General features: G+C 43.3%; 1 protein-coding gene across 4 annotated transcripts in view; it reads left to right on the top strand.

Annotated features, from left to right (window-relative positions):
- LOC127049124 (ectonucleotide pyrophosphatase/phosphodiesterase family member 3-like) overlaps positions 1–17,001 on the top strand; it is a 93,078-nt gene that overhangs the window by 40,777 nt on the left and 35,300 nt on the right. For all 4 annotated transcript variants that reach the window (XM_050949539.1, XM_050949538.1, XM_050949540.1 and 1 more), the window contains 7 exons: positions 138–257; positions 1,369–1,478; positions 7,290–7,355; positions 8,069–8,141; positions 13,580–13,688; positions 13,862–13,990; positions 15,484–15,515. In XM_050949539.1, coding sequence (XP_050805496.1) covers positions 138–257; positions 1,369–1,478; positions 7,290–7,355; positions 8,069–8,141; positions 13,580–13,688; positions 13,862–13,990; positions 15,484–15,515 — 639 coding nt within the window. The remainder of the gene's footprint in view (positions 1–137; positions 258–1,368; positions 1,479–7,289; positions 7,356–8,068; positions 8,142–13,579; positions 13,689–13,861; positions 13,991–15,483; positions 15,516–17,001) is intronic.

The following is a 17,001-nucleotide window of genomic DNA, read 5'->3' as shown; positions in this document are numbered from 1 at the left end:
TATAAAAGGATGTGGCCTAATAAGTCTTTTCTATCTCTAATTTCTATGTTCAGTTGTAATGGAACACAGTATATATTTCATTTTACTTTAAGAATGAGAGAAATATTTCATCTTTCTTAATTTATTTTCATTCTTAGGGTTTGTATCCAGAATCTCATGGTATCATTGACAACAACATGTATGATGTAAACTTGAGCCAGAGTTTCTCACTTTCTGGGCAGGCAAAATTCGACCCTATCTGGTGGAAAGGACAACCAGTATGTGTCATTCTTTCTATGGTGTTTGTCATAGCCTCTAGGTTCATCAATTTGTTCCACAGTCCATATCCTGCCATATATATTGCTGATATTTTAATGGATAGTTCGCCTTTGATACAGGAAGAAAAGCTGTTTAAACTTTAACATCTGAATTATTTTCTATATCTGAAAACTTGTGGTGATACTTTGCGTGCAAATTTAAAATATATTGGCCCATATTCAGACCTGAAGTAAAATGCTGGCACCACTTAAATTTTACTAGATTTTGCACTTTGAACTTAGCTGTGCAAACTGCAACAGTAATCCCTTACACCAGGTCTGAAAGTCTAGTCTAAAAACAAAAGTTTTGTTTGAAAACAAACAAACAAACAAAAACAGTTTAAGGTTATTAAGTGTCAAGTGTCCTTACCTGTCACATCATTTACAAAGCAAAGGAGTGTGCAGTTAAGGACATCATAGATATCTCACTGCCCATGTTATAAACAAAGTATATTATTAAGTATAAAATATTGCATATTTCATCACAGATCAATAACTTTAGCTCTGACCTAAAACTGATGATATTCTTTCACCAGTAATCTCAAAATATAAACACAGCACCAAACATTTTGAAAAAACACTTAAATTGCGTGGGTTCAAATATATGATTTTTGTTGTTGTTTCATGAGGAATCCAATCAGCCTTGTAACGGGACTGCAGTTGCAACCCTAAATATGGCAAGTTTATCCCCTCTGTGTAATAAAACAACATATACCTACTGCTGAGCTCAGATTGGGCCCTAGCCCTTCACAGCCAAAACCACAGGCCTTTATCACTGGAACAAAAGATCATCGTTAGCTTCAGATATAGAAATACTCTGACATTCATGCTAAGCTGTGAACAGCCAATAGAGGGCAGCATCCCATCTTCAATCCTGTAAAATATCAAATCACAAAACATTGCAATAGTTGGGTAACAGTAGGGCAGGTGAAAGAACTGAAAAAATGAGCCTAGCAAAGGATCTCCACTTGCATTTTTCTGAATCTGTTCTTTGGCTTGTCTCTACTGTCTTGTATCTGGTTATTCAGTAGTGTGAATGATTTGAAATACTATATTTGTGTCCTCTACCTAGATCTGGCTGACAGCAATGTATCAGAATTTGAAGGCTGGCACCTTCTTTTGGCCTGGATCAGATGTACCTATTAATGGAACATACCCCAATTTGTACAGGTTGTACAACAAGTAAGTTTCAAAATAGTCAAAAGATTTATGACACAAGACATAAGTTGGCAATAGTTTTTTTTAATACAGATGAAATATTAGAGCTCTTACCAAAGTTCTGGGAAACAGACGCAATATTAGTGTCAAATTATCCCACTTTTACCATGAAACTAACATTTATGGCTGAGATTTTCAAAACTACTTAAGGGACTTAGATGCCCAGTTACCATGGATAAGTGATGGGCATCTCTATCCCCTAGATTGCTTTGATAGTTTCAAACTATAGCAAAAGAACAGTTTCCCACTAGAAAATAGTTCTGCAATTTTGATAACAGAAAAATATTCCAGGCAAATCTGCAAAATATATTGTAAAAGCAGCAAAGAATCCTGTGGCACCTTATAGACTAACAGACGTTTTGGAGCATGAGCATGAGCTTTCGTGGGTGAATACCCACTTCATCAGATGCGTGCATCTGACGAAGTGGGTATTCACCCACGAAAGCTCATGCTCATGCTCCAAAACGTCTGTTAGTCTATAAGGTGCCACAGGATTCTTTGCTGCTTTTACAGATCCAGACTAACACGGCTACCCCTCTGATACTAAAAATATATTGTAGTTTCTCTGATTTTTTTTCACAATGAGAATCCTCACATAGTATCTTCATAACAAGCCAATGTTTTTCTAGTGTATGGTTTTATAGGAAATGTATATATTGTAGATAGGCCTGACTTGATGTGAGTAACTGAACATGGGGGAGGCCTCATTTCTCAAAAAATGGGATTAAGGAGGTAAATAGATTAGCAGGCTGAAAACAGAATGTTTGTGCTAACTAGGTAAATGGATGACTCAGGGTATGGCTACACTTGCGGCTGTACAGTGCTGTGAGTTAAACCTGTCTTCGTACAGCTGAGCAGGGAAAGCGCTGCAGTCTGTCCACACTGCCAGCTGCCAGCTCACTGTCGTGGCCACATTTGCAGCATTTGCAGCGGCATTGGGAGGGGTGCATTGTGGGCAGCTATCCCAGCATTCAAGTGGCTGCAACGTGCTTTTCAAAAGGGGGGGTGGGGTGGAGTGTGACAGGGAGCATGGTGGGGGAGAGAGAGTGGGGTTTTGGAGTGCAGACACTGTTTCAGCACCCTACCTTGCAAGTTGCGACCCCCCTCCCTCTTCCACCCCTCTCTCACTCACTGAAAGCAAACAGCAGCTGTTTGTTTTTTTCCTCACAGACCAGATAAGCAGCTGCTCAACAACATGGACCCTCCCTTCCTCCCCCACACCACCTCTCTCTTCAAGCAAACATTAGCTGTGGGCGTTCCAAAGGGAGGCCCCCTGCCTGCCTCTACTCAGTCACAGCAAACAGTAACTGTGTTTGTTTTTTTGATAAGCAGCTCCGGGAGCCAGGAGTTCACAACAAAACAAAGAGAGGCATCACAACAAAACAAGGAGAGGAACCTTCACTTAAAAGGATTATGGGGAGTTTCTGGAGGTCAATCACTGTGTAATAAGGTTACTCCCCATTTACACTGAAGCACCAGGGTCTCAGCCACTCCGCAGCATCTATTATTCCTCTCAAGGAAGTGGAGTACCTGCAGCGCTGTAGCCACGGAAATACAGCACTGTATGTGCCTTGCCAATGTGGACAAGGAGTGGGTTACAGCGCTGTGGGCGGCTTTATTGTGCTGTAACTCTCAAGTGTACCCAAGGCCTAAGATAAAAGATGGAGTGTCTGAGCTAGCAAAGATAAGAGAGGCGACACCCAGGGAACCATTTACTACACACAAGATAAGTCAGGAATGTAAAGATGAGGTAAAGAGTAGATCGAATACGGATAGTGCATGAACAGAGCATGCTGTACAAAGATTGGTTCCTGCAGAGTAACTAAGCCAATCCAAAAATGTGTGCAGCAGTCTATAGTAAATGCAATGAAATGTGCTAATGTATATAAAAGGGTGAGGATTTCTGGGTGAATTTGGATCTGTGATGTACCCTGGTCCATCCCTTGCATTGCTATATGCAAAATAGAGATACCTGAGTGACCGATTCTGGAGTCAAACTGAGTTCTTGAGAAGCCAAGTAGAAAGAGGTCTTGGAATGGTATCATGGCTTGAATGTCCAAGCTTGTTACACAGCATAATTACTGGACCACAGTGGTAGAAAAGGGAATTTATAATATTAGGGGCAATTTACAATGCTAGAAGGACCTGGACCTTGAGTATCACGTAAAATTAATAATTCAATTGTGCCAATTATGATTGCTATTCCTAGATGGACACAGAAACCTAAAGAATTGATATATGTCACCAGTATGGGTACACTAGAGAATGAGACCTATAAACTGCATTGTCTGAGTGCGAAGATGAAAGCACCAGAAGGATGTGAAATAAACACAGTCTTCTGTAACTGGATTAAGCACAGATGATTTTGTGAGTGCTTGGCATGAATGAACCTGACCACAAGCGAGGGAGATTGGGCCCAACTAGTCATTAAAGAGAGAGTGAAGGAGGTGGTGTGGCATGGGGACACAGTATGTGCTATAGGATACCATAACTTTTCAGTGAGGACAATACAGTGCCAAAGGAGCCTGGATGGATTTTGTTTGAACCTTACCTCTCTGACTCAGATTGGGACTCATGCCCTATGGCCAAGTGAAGATGAAGCAGAATGTGACAAGGGCCATAACAGATAACCCTGAGTCATTGGTGATAAATCTCTTTGTACCCATACCTCCCTTGTCCATTAGTACCATGGATTTAGTACAAAGGAAAATTGAGCAATTGCCCAGCAACAGGAAAAGGGGGACAATATTGTATAGGCAGTGAAGACAGCCTAGTGAGCTGTACCAGAGGAAGTGAGCTTGCAACCCTAGTTCATACCTTCAACCTAACATAAAGAGGGGTCCAAATGATTACAGCCACTGTGGTCTTAGGCATGTGTTGCTAGGTAAACTTGTAAAAGAGAGCACTGAAAGACAGGAATATCATAGAATCATAGAATATCAGGGTTGGAAGGGACCTCAGGAGGTCATCTAGTCCAACCCCCTGCTCAAAGCAGGACCAATTCCCAACTAAATCATCCCAGCCAGGGCTTTGTCAAGCCTGACCTTAAAAACCTCTAAGAAAGGAGATTCCACCACCTCCCTAGGTAACTCATTCCAGTGCTATATGATGCAAATGAAATGAATGCTAATATAAACAAGAAAAATAGAAGCAGTGGACTGTAGATAGGCCTGGCTTGACATGAATAATTGAATATGGGGAAGGTCTCATTTCTTGGTAGACAGGATTAGGGAGGTAAATGGATCATTTGTGTTAAGATAAGAAAATGGGTCAGTTAGCTATGAGACAGAATGTCTTTCTGAGCTAGCTAAGAGAAGAGAGAGAATGCCCAGGAAACTATTTACTTAGAACAAGATAAAAATGGACAAGTCAGGAATATAAAGATGAAGTAAAGAGTAGGTCAAGCATGGGCAGTGCATGATGTACATGGTTCCTACAGAGAAACCGAGCTAATCCAAAAATGTGTGATGTAATGTCTAGTAAATGCAATGAGATGTGTAAATGTATATAAAAGGGAGAGAGTTGCTGTGTAAATATGGATCTATGATGTATCCTGCGTCCATACCCGCATTTGAGTCTGATAAACCCAGCATATCATTTCTGTATCCAAATAAAGATACCTGAGTGACAAAGGCTGGACTCGAACTGAGCTCTTGGAAGCCAAGTAGAAAGGATCTCAGAGGGAATCCCAACATATATGGCTTCTAAAATTCATAGAAATTCTGCTCCCATCAAAGTCAATTGGAGTTCTGTCATTGACTTTAACAGGGGCGGCTCTATGGTTTTTGCCGCCCCAAGCACGGCAGTCAGGCGGCTTTCAGCAGCTTGCCTGTGGGCTGTCTGCTGGTCATGCAGATTCATTGGCATACCTGTGGGATGTCTGCTGGTGCCGTGTGTTCAGCTTCCCCACCACCGAATTACCGCCGAAGCCGTGGGACCGTTGGACCTCCCGGAGGCAAGCCGCCAAAGGCATCCTGACTGCCGCCCTCACAGCAACCTCAGGCTGCCCCCTGTGGCTTGCCACCCTAGGCACACGCTTGCTGCGCTAGTGCCTGGAGCCGCCCCTGGACTTTAACGGAGTCCAGATTTCACTTAGTTTTTAAGGACAGAATGAGCCATTAGGAGTATCTAGCTTAATCTCCTGCATAATATCAGCCATAGAATCAGGGCATCTCTAGGGGGATGTGGGGCCTGGGATAACCCCTCCCTTTCTGGCCCAGGCCCACTCCACTCCTTCCCCCAAACCCCTACCCTGCCTCTTCCCACCACTGCTCTGCCCCCTCCCCACCCCCATCCACCCCTTCCCCTAAGCCCCTGCCCCTCCTCTTTCCAGCTTCCACCCTCTCCCTCGAGCTATACCAGGAGTCAGCGGAGCAGGGCAGGGTGGGCTGGGGCCAGGTTGCTCACTGCTGCTGGTGCCAGGCTCCCTATTAACCTCCCAGGCTGCCCTGGACCCTGCATCCTGAAGTGCAGGACCCCCCCCCCCCAAAGTGCAGGTCCTGGGGCGGTTGCCCTGGTCTGTCCTATGGACAGGACAGCTCTGCATAGAATTTCACTCATTAGTACAATAACTTGTGGTTGAATGACAGCATATCTTTTAGGCAGATATGAAGGGCCAGATTCTTATTTACATTAATGCTCCTTTATGCTGTCAGAGTGATAGAGAAAATACTTCATCTCTTGATAAGATACTCCCATGATGAATTAACCTCAAAGTTAAAATTTTGTTCCTTACAGCTGCCTTTAATATTAGTATCCTAAACTTTTCCTGTTAATTTCTCAGTTATCTCCCGAACCTTTTATATGATTCCTGTAACCTCATTAGAATAACATGCTACAGGCTTATCTTTATAAGTCTGTACAAAGAAGGATGACTTTGTGCTTAGGTAACAGGACTGGAAGTCAGGTGACCTGGTTACTATTCTCAGCTCTGCCACAGACTTTGATGTGTGATTTTGGGAAAGTTAATCTCTTTGTGGATCAGTTTCTTCATCTGCAAAATGGGGATAATAATACTAAATTACCTAACAAGGGTATTATGAGGATACTTAATGTTTGTAATGTATATCAAAGTCCTTGAATTGTATGTGCTATATAAAGGAAACAGTTCTTCTTACCTATTCATACATGTGTCTGGCTACGTCTACACTACCCGCCGTATCAGCGGGTTAAAATCGATTGCTCGGGGATCGATATATCGCGTCTCATCTAGACGCGATATATCGATCCCCAAGCGTGCTTATATCAATTCCGGAACTCCACCAATCCCAATGGAGTTGCGGAATCGACAGGGGGAGCCGCGGACATCGATCCCGCACGGTGAGGACGGGTGAGTAATCCGATCTTAGATATTCGACTTCAGCTACGTTATTCACGTAGCTGAAGTTGCGTATCTAAGATCGATTTACCCCCGTAGTGTAGACCAACCTTCTGTTTTGGAAATTTAGGCCTTGAACCTATAAACTCTTATGTAACTATTTAACTTTGTACATGTGCAAAGTGAAGCATGTTTTCAAGTGCTTGCAGGATCAGGACCTTCCTAACTGTCATTGGAACTATTATATTTCCTTAAAATATTAGGGAAATTAAATAGTGTAAGTATCTCATTTATTTATTAACATTCAAAAACTTATACTTATTATCTTTTTGACTCCAACTCTTAGGCTCTAAGTGAATTACCAGGAAATTTTGTATTCCTGGGTGTTAGAAAATGTATATTTTTGTACTGGGAAATGCTTGCTGACAAAACCTAATTATTATTTTATTTTATTTTAGCTCAATTATATATCAACAGAGAATTTCAGAAATACTCACATGGCTTGATCGTTCCAAATCTGAGAGGTAAAGCTTGATAATATACAACTCAGTGTTAAAAAAAACGTGCTAGAAGGATTTTCACTCATATAGATTTCATGTTATTTTCATATGCTTGTAAAACAAGCTCAGTTATTATTTCTTGGGATATAAGGGCTGCTGTAATTATGGTTGTGCCTATTATCTTCATGGATCAAAAGTTAGAGATGAAAGAGGTAAACCAAGTCCATGACGGTATGAGTATGGGGTGTACTGAGCAGTAGTCCAACTTTCTGCTCCTTTCCCTGCTGCGGTTCTGAAATCTCCAATGTAGCAGGAGGAGGACAGAGCTCCCCCACCAGGTAAGGGGGTGGATCATGGAGAGAGGATGGGGAGAGTGGGGAAGCCCCAGGCAGGGGGTGGGGAGGAGTCACATGAAAGGTGACGTGCCCCCCCATTAGCTGCTGCCCTCTCTGCCTCCCGTACCAGTCAGAAATGGATTCCACTTGCATCACTGGCCATGGCCTCTAATTTTGGGTGCCTCAATTTCTGGATGCTCAACTAAAGATATTGAAGGCCACTTCTGGAAATGTGGGCCGAAGTGTTTATGCTCACAAAAGCAATTGAGAGGAAACTGCTTCAACTGTGCTAAGTTTTTTTGTTTGCTTGGAATTTTATTCAGTGTTTCCTTTTTTTAAATAAAGTTTTTACAGAAACTTTCCCAAATTCTCACAGTGCTCTTTTCTTTGGTTTAACTCTAGGCCAGATTTCTATACTCTGTATATTGAAGAACCTGATAGTTCTGGACACTCATATGGACCAGTTAGTGGTGGAGTAAGTTGTATTTTTTTTTAATCTTAAGCTACGTTGCTCCAGAAGTAATGGTATACAGTAATTTATATAGTTCAGAAGAGTCCTGATTACTTGCTTTACGCTCTAGTTAATTGCACACAGTAACTATTATTCAATACTGGAATTCAGCAAACAGTGCTAACCATCAATATCCCTAGTTTCATTTTGTTTAGCATCTTGGGAGTAGTGAGGCCCACCCTGCCATGGTTCAATGTTGATATCACTCTGCTCTGTTCAATGTTGATATCACTTGGCTGCATGCGTGTGTTCCTTCTGTGTGCTGTCCCAGCTCTTCGAAGATAGCTGACACAGCAGACCTGAAGAGAACCCCCAATGACCACAGAGACTAGTAAAGTACGAAGGCACGTCGGCCAGGTTTATTGCCATATTGGACACAATGATAGTTCCTCCTAGATTGTTACTCTACAGGGCATACTACGAGAAAGTGCCCTTTGGCAATGGACTCGGCTCAGTCAGTGGTGGGACTTTCCACTGCCCCCTCGTCCGGACAAAGACACCACCCCAGGGATGCATTCTTATACACAGGTGCAAACAAGTTACATATCACTCCTGATGTATTGAGTTGCAACCCATCTACGCAGCAAGGTACAACCCCTCTATGTAGTAAGGTGACGCCTCTCACCTTGTACATGTTGGTTCGAACAAAACAACTCTATCCATCATATTACCCTTTTGGCCCTGTTATTGGCATGGGTCAGCCTGTTCCTTGTTATCTGTGTGGAATGTATAAGTATGCGAATGTTCTGATATCTAGTGTTCAGTACCTTTTAGGTACGTATCTTCTTGCAGCATCAGCCCTTTCCTTGCCAGCTTCTGTGAGCAGGGCCTGCCTCTGGCTCACAGCTTAACTTTGCTTTATGTTAGCAAAGTCTTGACCATTACTTTAGTTCAGGCCTCAGGCCTCATACTGGGCCTCTGATACCAAGATTTATATCTTAGGGCCTCCCTTACTACACTAGCAGTGCGGCAAGTACAAAAGCAGAGCTGTAGTCTAACCAGAGCTGCAGAAAATTTGTTCAGACCTGCACAGTTCTAGGAAGGATATTAAGATTCAAGCATGGACATATTTAGAACAAACTTTCATTTGGTTGATAGGTGATGCTTGAAGGCCATGTGACAAATTCTTAGAGTTGGCTAAATCCTTTTATGAGTGTGAAATACAATACAAACACCAGTTAATATGTATTTTATTTAGTCCACATCATTCATCACATTTTCTGTTATTCCTAACTCAAAGTATATTTCACTTTCACTTACATGCACACAGAACACTTCTTCCTGGGAAACATAGACATTGTCATACCAGATCAGCCCAATAGTTTATCTAATTTAGGCCTGATCTACACTTGCGAGGAGGGGGGGAATCGATCTAAGATAACGCAGCTTCGATGTACTTAGATCTACTCACTGTGGTGTCTTCACTGAGGTGAGTTGACTGCGGTCGCTCCTCCATTGACTCTGCCTGTGCCTCTTGCACCGATGGAGTGCAGCAGTGGTTCCCAACGTGGTGCCCGCGGGCGCCATGGCGCCCACGGGGGTATCTTAATGCTCCTGCGTCCTGGCCCCCAGGAGAGCACCCGCTGAAATGCCGCGGCAGGGATGCCTCTTGATAACGCCGCTTGTCGCCGACAAGTGATGTCATCGAGAGGCGTTGCCCCCGAATTTTGGTGGGGACGCCTCTCGCTGACGCCGCTTTCCGTCGACAAGTGACATCATCGAGAGGCGTTGCCCTTGAATTTTGGAAGGGATGTCTCTTGCTGACGCTGCTTGCCATTGACAAGTGACATCATCGAGAGGCGTTGCCCCTGAATTTCGATGGGGATGCCTCTCGCTGACACTGCTTGCTGTCGACAAGTGACATCATCGAGAGGCATCGCCCTCGAATTTCAGCAGGGACGCCTCTCGCTGACGCTGCTTGCCCTCGACAAGTGATGTCATCGAGAGGCGTTGCTCTCGAATTTCGGTGGGAACACCTCTTGATGACGTCGCTTATCGATGGCAAGTGGTGTCATCGAGAGGTGTCGCAGCCGCGGCATTTCGGCGGGTGCTTTGCCGCCGCTGTGGTCCTTCGGCTGGCGCCCGCCAGCCAAAAAGGTTGAGAACCACTGGAGTACAGGAGTTGATGGGAGAGCGCTCAGGGGTCGATTTATTGCGTCTAGACTAGACAGGATAAATGTTGGATTGATCGCTGCCCATCGATCCGGTGGGTAGTATAGACATACCCTCTGTGTCTGTCTCTGAAACTGGCCTTCAGAGGATGGTATGGTCCCTCTAGTGGACATGTATGGAACAACCAGCCTACAGGGGAAACTTCTTACTCACTTACATAATCCATGTTGATTAGTGGTTGGTTTATGTCTAGAAGCAGGAGAGTTTACATTCCTTCTTCATATTAAGGTTAAGGTTAAGTTTGCTCAACATTTCTCATAATAAGACTCTGTTTTCAATTGCTTATGATTTTGCCAAACTTTAACCATTTGGGCTGAAATTTTCCATGCCAGGGGTCTGTCACAGTCTAACTTAAAAAAAAAATCAACCAAAATGGTTCAGATCTTTCTAAAAATGAGACTAGGGAAAAATGTGTTCTTTTGCAATGTTAAAAAAATTCTGGCAAATTTTTCTTTGGAAAGCTCTAGCGCTCCCGTAGTTAGGGGAAGGAACTTGACATTTGGCAGAGGAGTTGATCTTTGTGTTCATCCAAATTTTGACAAGTGATAAGCCTTTGAAAAAGCTGCTGTTTTCACATGCTCAGTAGATTTCTTAGAGTTTAAGCAGCTAAAATCGCCAAAGGTTCTGTCCTCACTGAGCATGCTCCAGCGTCTCATGAATCCTAATGCTGACCAGCCTAGTGATGACTAGTCACAGAGTGACTTACATACTCCGTCCCTTGACAGCTTCTGCATGTGACTGGACTGCTCATGCTTTCCCACAGAACTGCTGAGCCAGTATAGGAGGCAAATAAAGGCAGGGCATAAAGATGACTGAAGGCCAGGAGAAGAGGAAAGATATCAGATGAAGAGCCAGAAGGGGGAAAATGGGATGAGCAAGGAAAGGAGACTGGGATGGGGAGACTAGGACCAGCTGGACAAGGATACTGGAACTTGGATGAGAAGCCTGAGGAGTGGAGAATGGGGCTGGGACAAGCATCCCAGCATAGGGGAAGAGACAAGACTGGGACATGGACAGGACGTTGGAGGGGACAGGGCAGAAGGGACCACATTTGGGAAAAACAAATTATGCTCCTCTCCAGAACATGGAATGAAACCCAAGATTTCTGAGTCTTGTCATTCCTCTGCTCTTAGCAAGTATTTGTGAAACCCACCAACAAAGGATATCTCATCCTCCTTTAGTATTGGTTTATGTAGGAAATGGCAACTTTCTACTGCTATCAGTTACTCCATTTGCTCAAGTGGCAAAGGTCTACGTGGTGGACCAAATGGTTGCAACCCTGCTGATGACCTATGTGGGTGTCAACCTGATGCCATGTGATGGAATTTGGGGGGCAGAGATTTTTTGATTTACTTTTTTAAAATCAGAAAATATCACACACACAACTCTAAGTTAAAGGAACATTATTAAGGTTACAAAGTCAAGCATTCAAAAATAGGAAATAAATCATGCATAGCAAAGACTTGCACCTGCTTCTTCCACATCTCAGGTGAGTGCTCTATCCACTGGGCATGTGGCTATTCTAAGGTTTCTTTATCTCTCCCTGCCACCATCTCTAAATTCCATCCTGGATCTGAGAGGCCTTCCCAATGAAAATTTAGTTAAAGCCAATACACTCCTATGAAAAGTTTTGGTTTTGATTAATCAACATTTTCCAATGAAAAAAAACATTTTGTTGAAAGATTCTTGACCAGTTCCATCTGTAGGACCCTTGCCTTATTAGTTGCAGAAGCAGAAGGGCTAGGGGAGGAGGAACAGGCGAAGGGGTTAGATGCTAGCTCTAGCAGCAGTAAAAAAAAAAAATCTCAATATATTTCCCAGCTGCCTATGTGGGATGCGAGGGGGGATCCTAACCCCACTTGCTGCTTTTCCACTCTCCTATCTCGCTCCTTAGCCACAGGGAGCTGAAGAGGTTCTTGTGGTAAAGGCAGTTGAATGCTACCCTGTAGAATCTGATTCCATCCCTGCCTATGCCATGGGGTTCCTGTGTGATGCTTGGTAAGTCATTAAACCAAACTTTTCACAAGAGGTCACTGCTTGTATATTATGGGTGCCCTACTTGAGATATTGGGGTCTAATTTTCAGAAGTGCTGAAAACTGACAGCTGAAATTGAAAAGAATGGGAGCAGTGCTTTCAATGTATAAAGTGCTCGATGATGCTAAATAGTCTGAAAAAAAATCAAGTCCTAGGTGTTTCAAACTGGGCACTATCACAGGGTGGCATCCTGAAGTGTCCCCCCTCTGCTATCTCAGGATGGCCCTGCAAGGATCCTGCCACAGTTTATCCTCTTCAGTATTCCTTAAATAACTCAGCACAGCCAAACGGTGTGAGACACAAGTCCCCTCCTCGGGTCTACTTTATTTGAGTCCAGATAAACTCAGAAATAAAGTTTCTTTCTCTTGGCTCTAGCCTCTGGCTATCACTCTCCTCAAGTCTGGAGTCCTCAGCCTTCCTTCTCGGGGCTGGGTTCAGTTGAGTCTCCACCTCTATTCCTTGCAGCACTTACCTGAACCCACTTTCTCCAGGCAGCTGCAGGCCCCCAGGCCTCTGTACTGCTGCTGCTGCCACCACCTCTGGGAGCTCCTCAGTGTTAAGGGAGCTCCTTTTTCTAGGAGCACACCTTTCAGGCTTCTTGCCCTGGTGAGCTCTCCTGGGAGCCACTTTTCTCAGGAGCTTCCTATCTCTAGGATCCTCCCACCCCAGCTGAGCCTTGAAAAACATGTTTGTGGCTTATTAGCATATTAACTGCCAACCAACCACCTAGGGATTTAATTACTTTCAAATGGGTCTGGGTTGGCTCATTCTCCCTTACAGGAGCCTGTCAAAGCTAGGCTGGTCCCTGGCTCATCAATGGCATCAATGGCACTGGTGCTGATTTAACACAGTAGTGAAGACAAGCCAATAGTCTCTTCCCTGAAGATCATACAATCTAAGGATATGTCAGAGAGGACACTAGCTATGCCAGCAGGAGGGATTCTTCTTTTATACGGAGAAAGCAGTATAGACCATGCTTTGCTTTGTGGAACCAGTGGGTGTTTGCACTAATAAAATGCAGTGATGTTGACAGAATTATTTTTTAGCTCAAACACAAAGAAAAATTAAGTGTAGAAAGATGATAGAGAAACTTGCTTATTTTTCCCTACTCTGATTATACAGTCTGATAGATAGACTAGGGGTATTGAAATCAATAGCAAGGAGAAATTCTAATGAAACTCTGTTTATTCTTTAGGTCATTAAAGCCTTGCAGTTAGCAGATGAGGCATTGGGGATGTTAATGGAGGGACTAAAACAGAGGAACCTGCACAACTGTGTAAATCTTATTGTTCTGGCTGATCATGGTACTGTATCTAGTTTTGTACTTTTCAGTATCTGTTCCATTATATGTCCTTGTTTATTCTCTTCCTTGTTTCTGGTGTTCATGATCACTATTTTAATAAACTATTATAAATAGTCTTGTTGATATTCCAATTTCTAATATAACAAAATAAATATTTATGTATTCTCATTTTAGGAATGGATAAGACCTACTGCAACCAATTAGAATACATGACGGATTATTTTAATCAAATTAATTTCTACATGTATGATGGGCCTGCAGCTCGCATTCGGGCGTACAATGTTCCAGAAGACTACTTTACCTGTAAGTGTGAACCCAGCACAGCAGAAAGGAAAGAAATAAGGAAGGTGGATAATCAATAGTTTTGAACCTTGGGGATGTCTATAATGAACACTTTTCTGTGCCAATCAATCATGTCTTTGGCTCATGAAAATAATGTTGCAAGAGTGATCTGTGACTGTAACTCCAGATGATGCTAAAAAATAAAAACTCTTATGACAGATTGCAATTTGAGTTTTCATCTCATGTGGAAAAAGAAAGGATAGACTTGTGTTCAATTCCCACCTCGTGCCACAGATATTTTGCCCACCAGCAAATGACTTAATCTCTGTGTGTCAGTTTGCTGTCTGTAAAATGATAATAATAATGTTGCCTTTCTCCCAGTTGGAGTCTGTCTTCTCCATTTAGATTGTAATTTCTTCCGGGGCAGGGACTGTCTCTTAATACATGTGTGTACGGCACCTAGCACAGTGGGGCCTTGATCTTGGTTGAGACCTCTAGGAGATATAATACAAATTAATAATAATGGAAACCATTTAAATGTGCCTGTAGCGTATCATGCTATCAACTTGAGTTAAGTTCTCCCTCTCAGTCAGGGAACAGAACATGGGAAAGTACAAGCCCAAAGTCACTCATTTCAATGAGCATACCGAATTCCTATGGTAAAAGTGATGCTTGTTTTAGGGCCTTAGGAGCCAGCAAGCTATTGTGCTTATTTATTATTATTTCACATTTTTAATGCACAGCTAATGTGCTTGGCAGTAGGATAGATCTCACACAAACTAAAGACAGTCCCTGCTTTGAGCAGCTTGCACTCTAAACAGGACAGAAACAGAATAGACAAGCTAGGATGAGAAGCCTTGAGGAGGAAATGAATAAGATATAGTGTTTTTTAAATTAATGTAATTATTCTCTCATTTCTTGTGGGCATCTTATTATCCCTAAAAAACATTAGCCTTCCCTAAAGCAGCAGGGTTCAGTAAAAATAAAAACAAACTCAAAACTAAATGTTAACAACAAAAGATTAACTCTCTCTCTCTCAAAGTGTGGATGATGAATTATGGCAGCAGATTTACCTTTCTCTGAAGCATTATGGATGATGAATTATGGCAGCAGATTTACCTTTCTCTGAAGCATTAGGTATGGCCACTGCCAAAGCCAGGAAACAAGACTTGAAGGACCAGTGATCCAGGTCTTGTCCAGTACTGCAAATCTGATATTCCAAAGTGAGGGTGGAGTAGAGGTGGAGAGTCTGTCTCCAGTGATTTGTCAGCTTTGTCTTTGGTTAGATACTGCCATGGCAGCTTTCTGCAGTCCACCTTTTTGGGTTCCTAGCTAGTGATTCTGGAGCTGATAAGTAGATGGCTGGGTAATCTGCACAGACTGACAAAATACTTGGTGCTCACTTTTACAAATAGCATACAAATGGATGCAAAAATAGTGCAAATTCTTGCACAGTGCTTTGAATTTTCAATAGCTTGAATGCAACTTATTCTATTGTCTGTTTTCTTAAACAGTTGATTCGGAAGGAATTGTTAAAAACCTTACCGTGAGTAAACTCTTGTATATATATTTCCTCTTAATGGTATTTTGATTAAAAGGCATATTTTTGTCGCTATATTGCGTGTGCACTTCTCAAACCCTAACTTTTGCACCAGTTCCATATTGTTTTTAGTGTTGGTTTTGACTCAGGTTGACTCTTTGAGTACAATTGTAGGCAAATCCTAGATGCTCCAGTTTGTCCATGGGCTTGGCCCAGGAGGTCTCTATGGGCAGGACTGGCTCCAGGCACCAGCTGAGCAAGCAGGTGCTTGGAGCGACCAAGGGGAAAGGGTGGCATGTTGAGCTCTTCCATGGCAATTCAGCGGCGGTTCCCTCGGTCCCTCTCGGAGGGAAGGACCGGCCATTGAATTGCCGCCAAAGAAGAAAGTGGTGTGGTGAAGCAGCCACCAATCGCGATCGCTTTTTTTATTTTTATTTTTATTTATTTATTTTTTTGCCGCTTGGGATGGCAAAAACCCTGGAGCTGGCCCTGCTCTGGGGGATCAAGGGAAGAAAATTTCCCATACTCCAGAGTGGTTGAATTTGCACTGGAATTGGTTGACTTGCACTGGAGTGGATCCACAGACCTTACCCCACCACCAGGCACGCAGTGAAAGAGTTATCTGAGAGCTAGGATCTAGAGTACAGATGCAAGGCAGTGGAGAAGCAGGCCCGGGTTTCCTACAGGAAGGTTAACTCGGCCTCATTACATGTGCAGTAATTTCTTCTCCTTTGTTTTTTTTCTTTTTTATTGGCTAATTCCATACTTTTTACAGAGTTCAATATCTACTTTAAAATATGAGGGATGGAGAAGATGGCCAAATTAATGTTATTGTGGGAAGCTTCATTTTTGCATTTCTTTGTCTATAATTTAGATTGATTTTATCATTTAAACTTTTAATCATAGAATCATAGAAATGTAGAGCTGGAAGGGACCTCGAGAAGTCATATAGGCCAGTCCACTGCACTGTGGTAGGACTAAGAAAATGTAGAATATCCCTGGCAGGTGTTAATCCAACTTGTTTTTAAAAGCTTCCAATGATGGGGACTCCACAACTTCCTTTGGAAGCGCAGGTGCCAGCTTCCTCTGGTCCCCGGGGCTGCTCAACCTCTTGCTCCACCCCAGGCCCTGCCCCCATCTGCCTCTTCTCCCAAACCCCCATCGCTGCCCCAACTCTTCCTGCCCCCGCTCCACTCCAGGCCCTGTCCCCACCACACCCCTTCTCCTAAGCCCCTGCTCTGCCTCTTCCCATCCCTGCTCCTCCCCTGCCCCCCAGCACCTCTTGCACAACGCAGAATAGCTGATTGCTGCGGGCAGGAGGCACTGGCAGGGAGGGAGAGGAGTTGATTGGTGGGGCTGCTGGTGGATGGGAGCTGCTGAGGGGAAGAATGGAGCAGGATAGTTACCTTGTGTGTCTAACGTATAGCACTCCTGTTAACGTACTCCAGACTCATATTAGGTTTTTTTTGCAGCTGCATCACACTGATGACTT

This window comes from Gopherus flavomarginatus, chromosome 4, assembly GCF_025201925.1.
Source record: "Gopherus flavomarginatus isolate rGopFla2 chromosome 4, rGopFla2.mat.asm, whole genome shotgun sequence".
In the NCBI taxonomy this organism is placed as follows: domain Eukaryota; kingdom Metazoa; phylum Chordata; order Testudines; family Testudinidae; genus Gopherus; species Gopherus flavomarginatus.
Note: the sequence above shows the minus strand (reverse complement) of the source record. Positions and strands in the feature narration are given on the sequence as shown.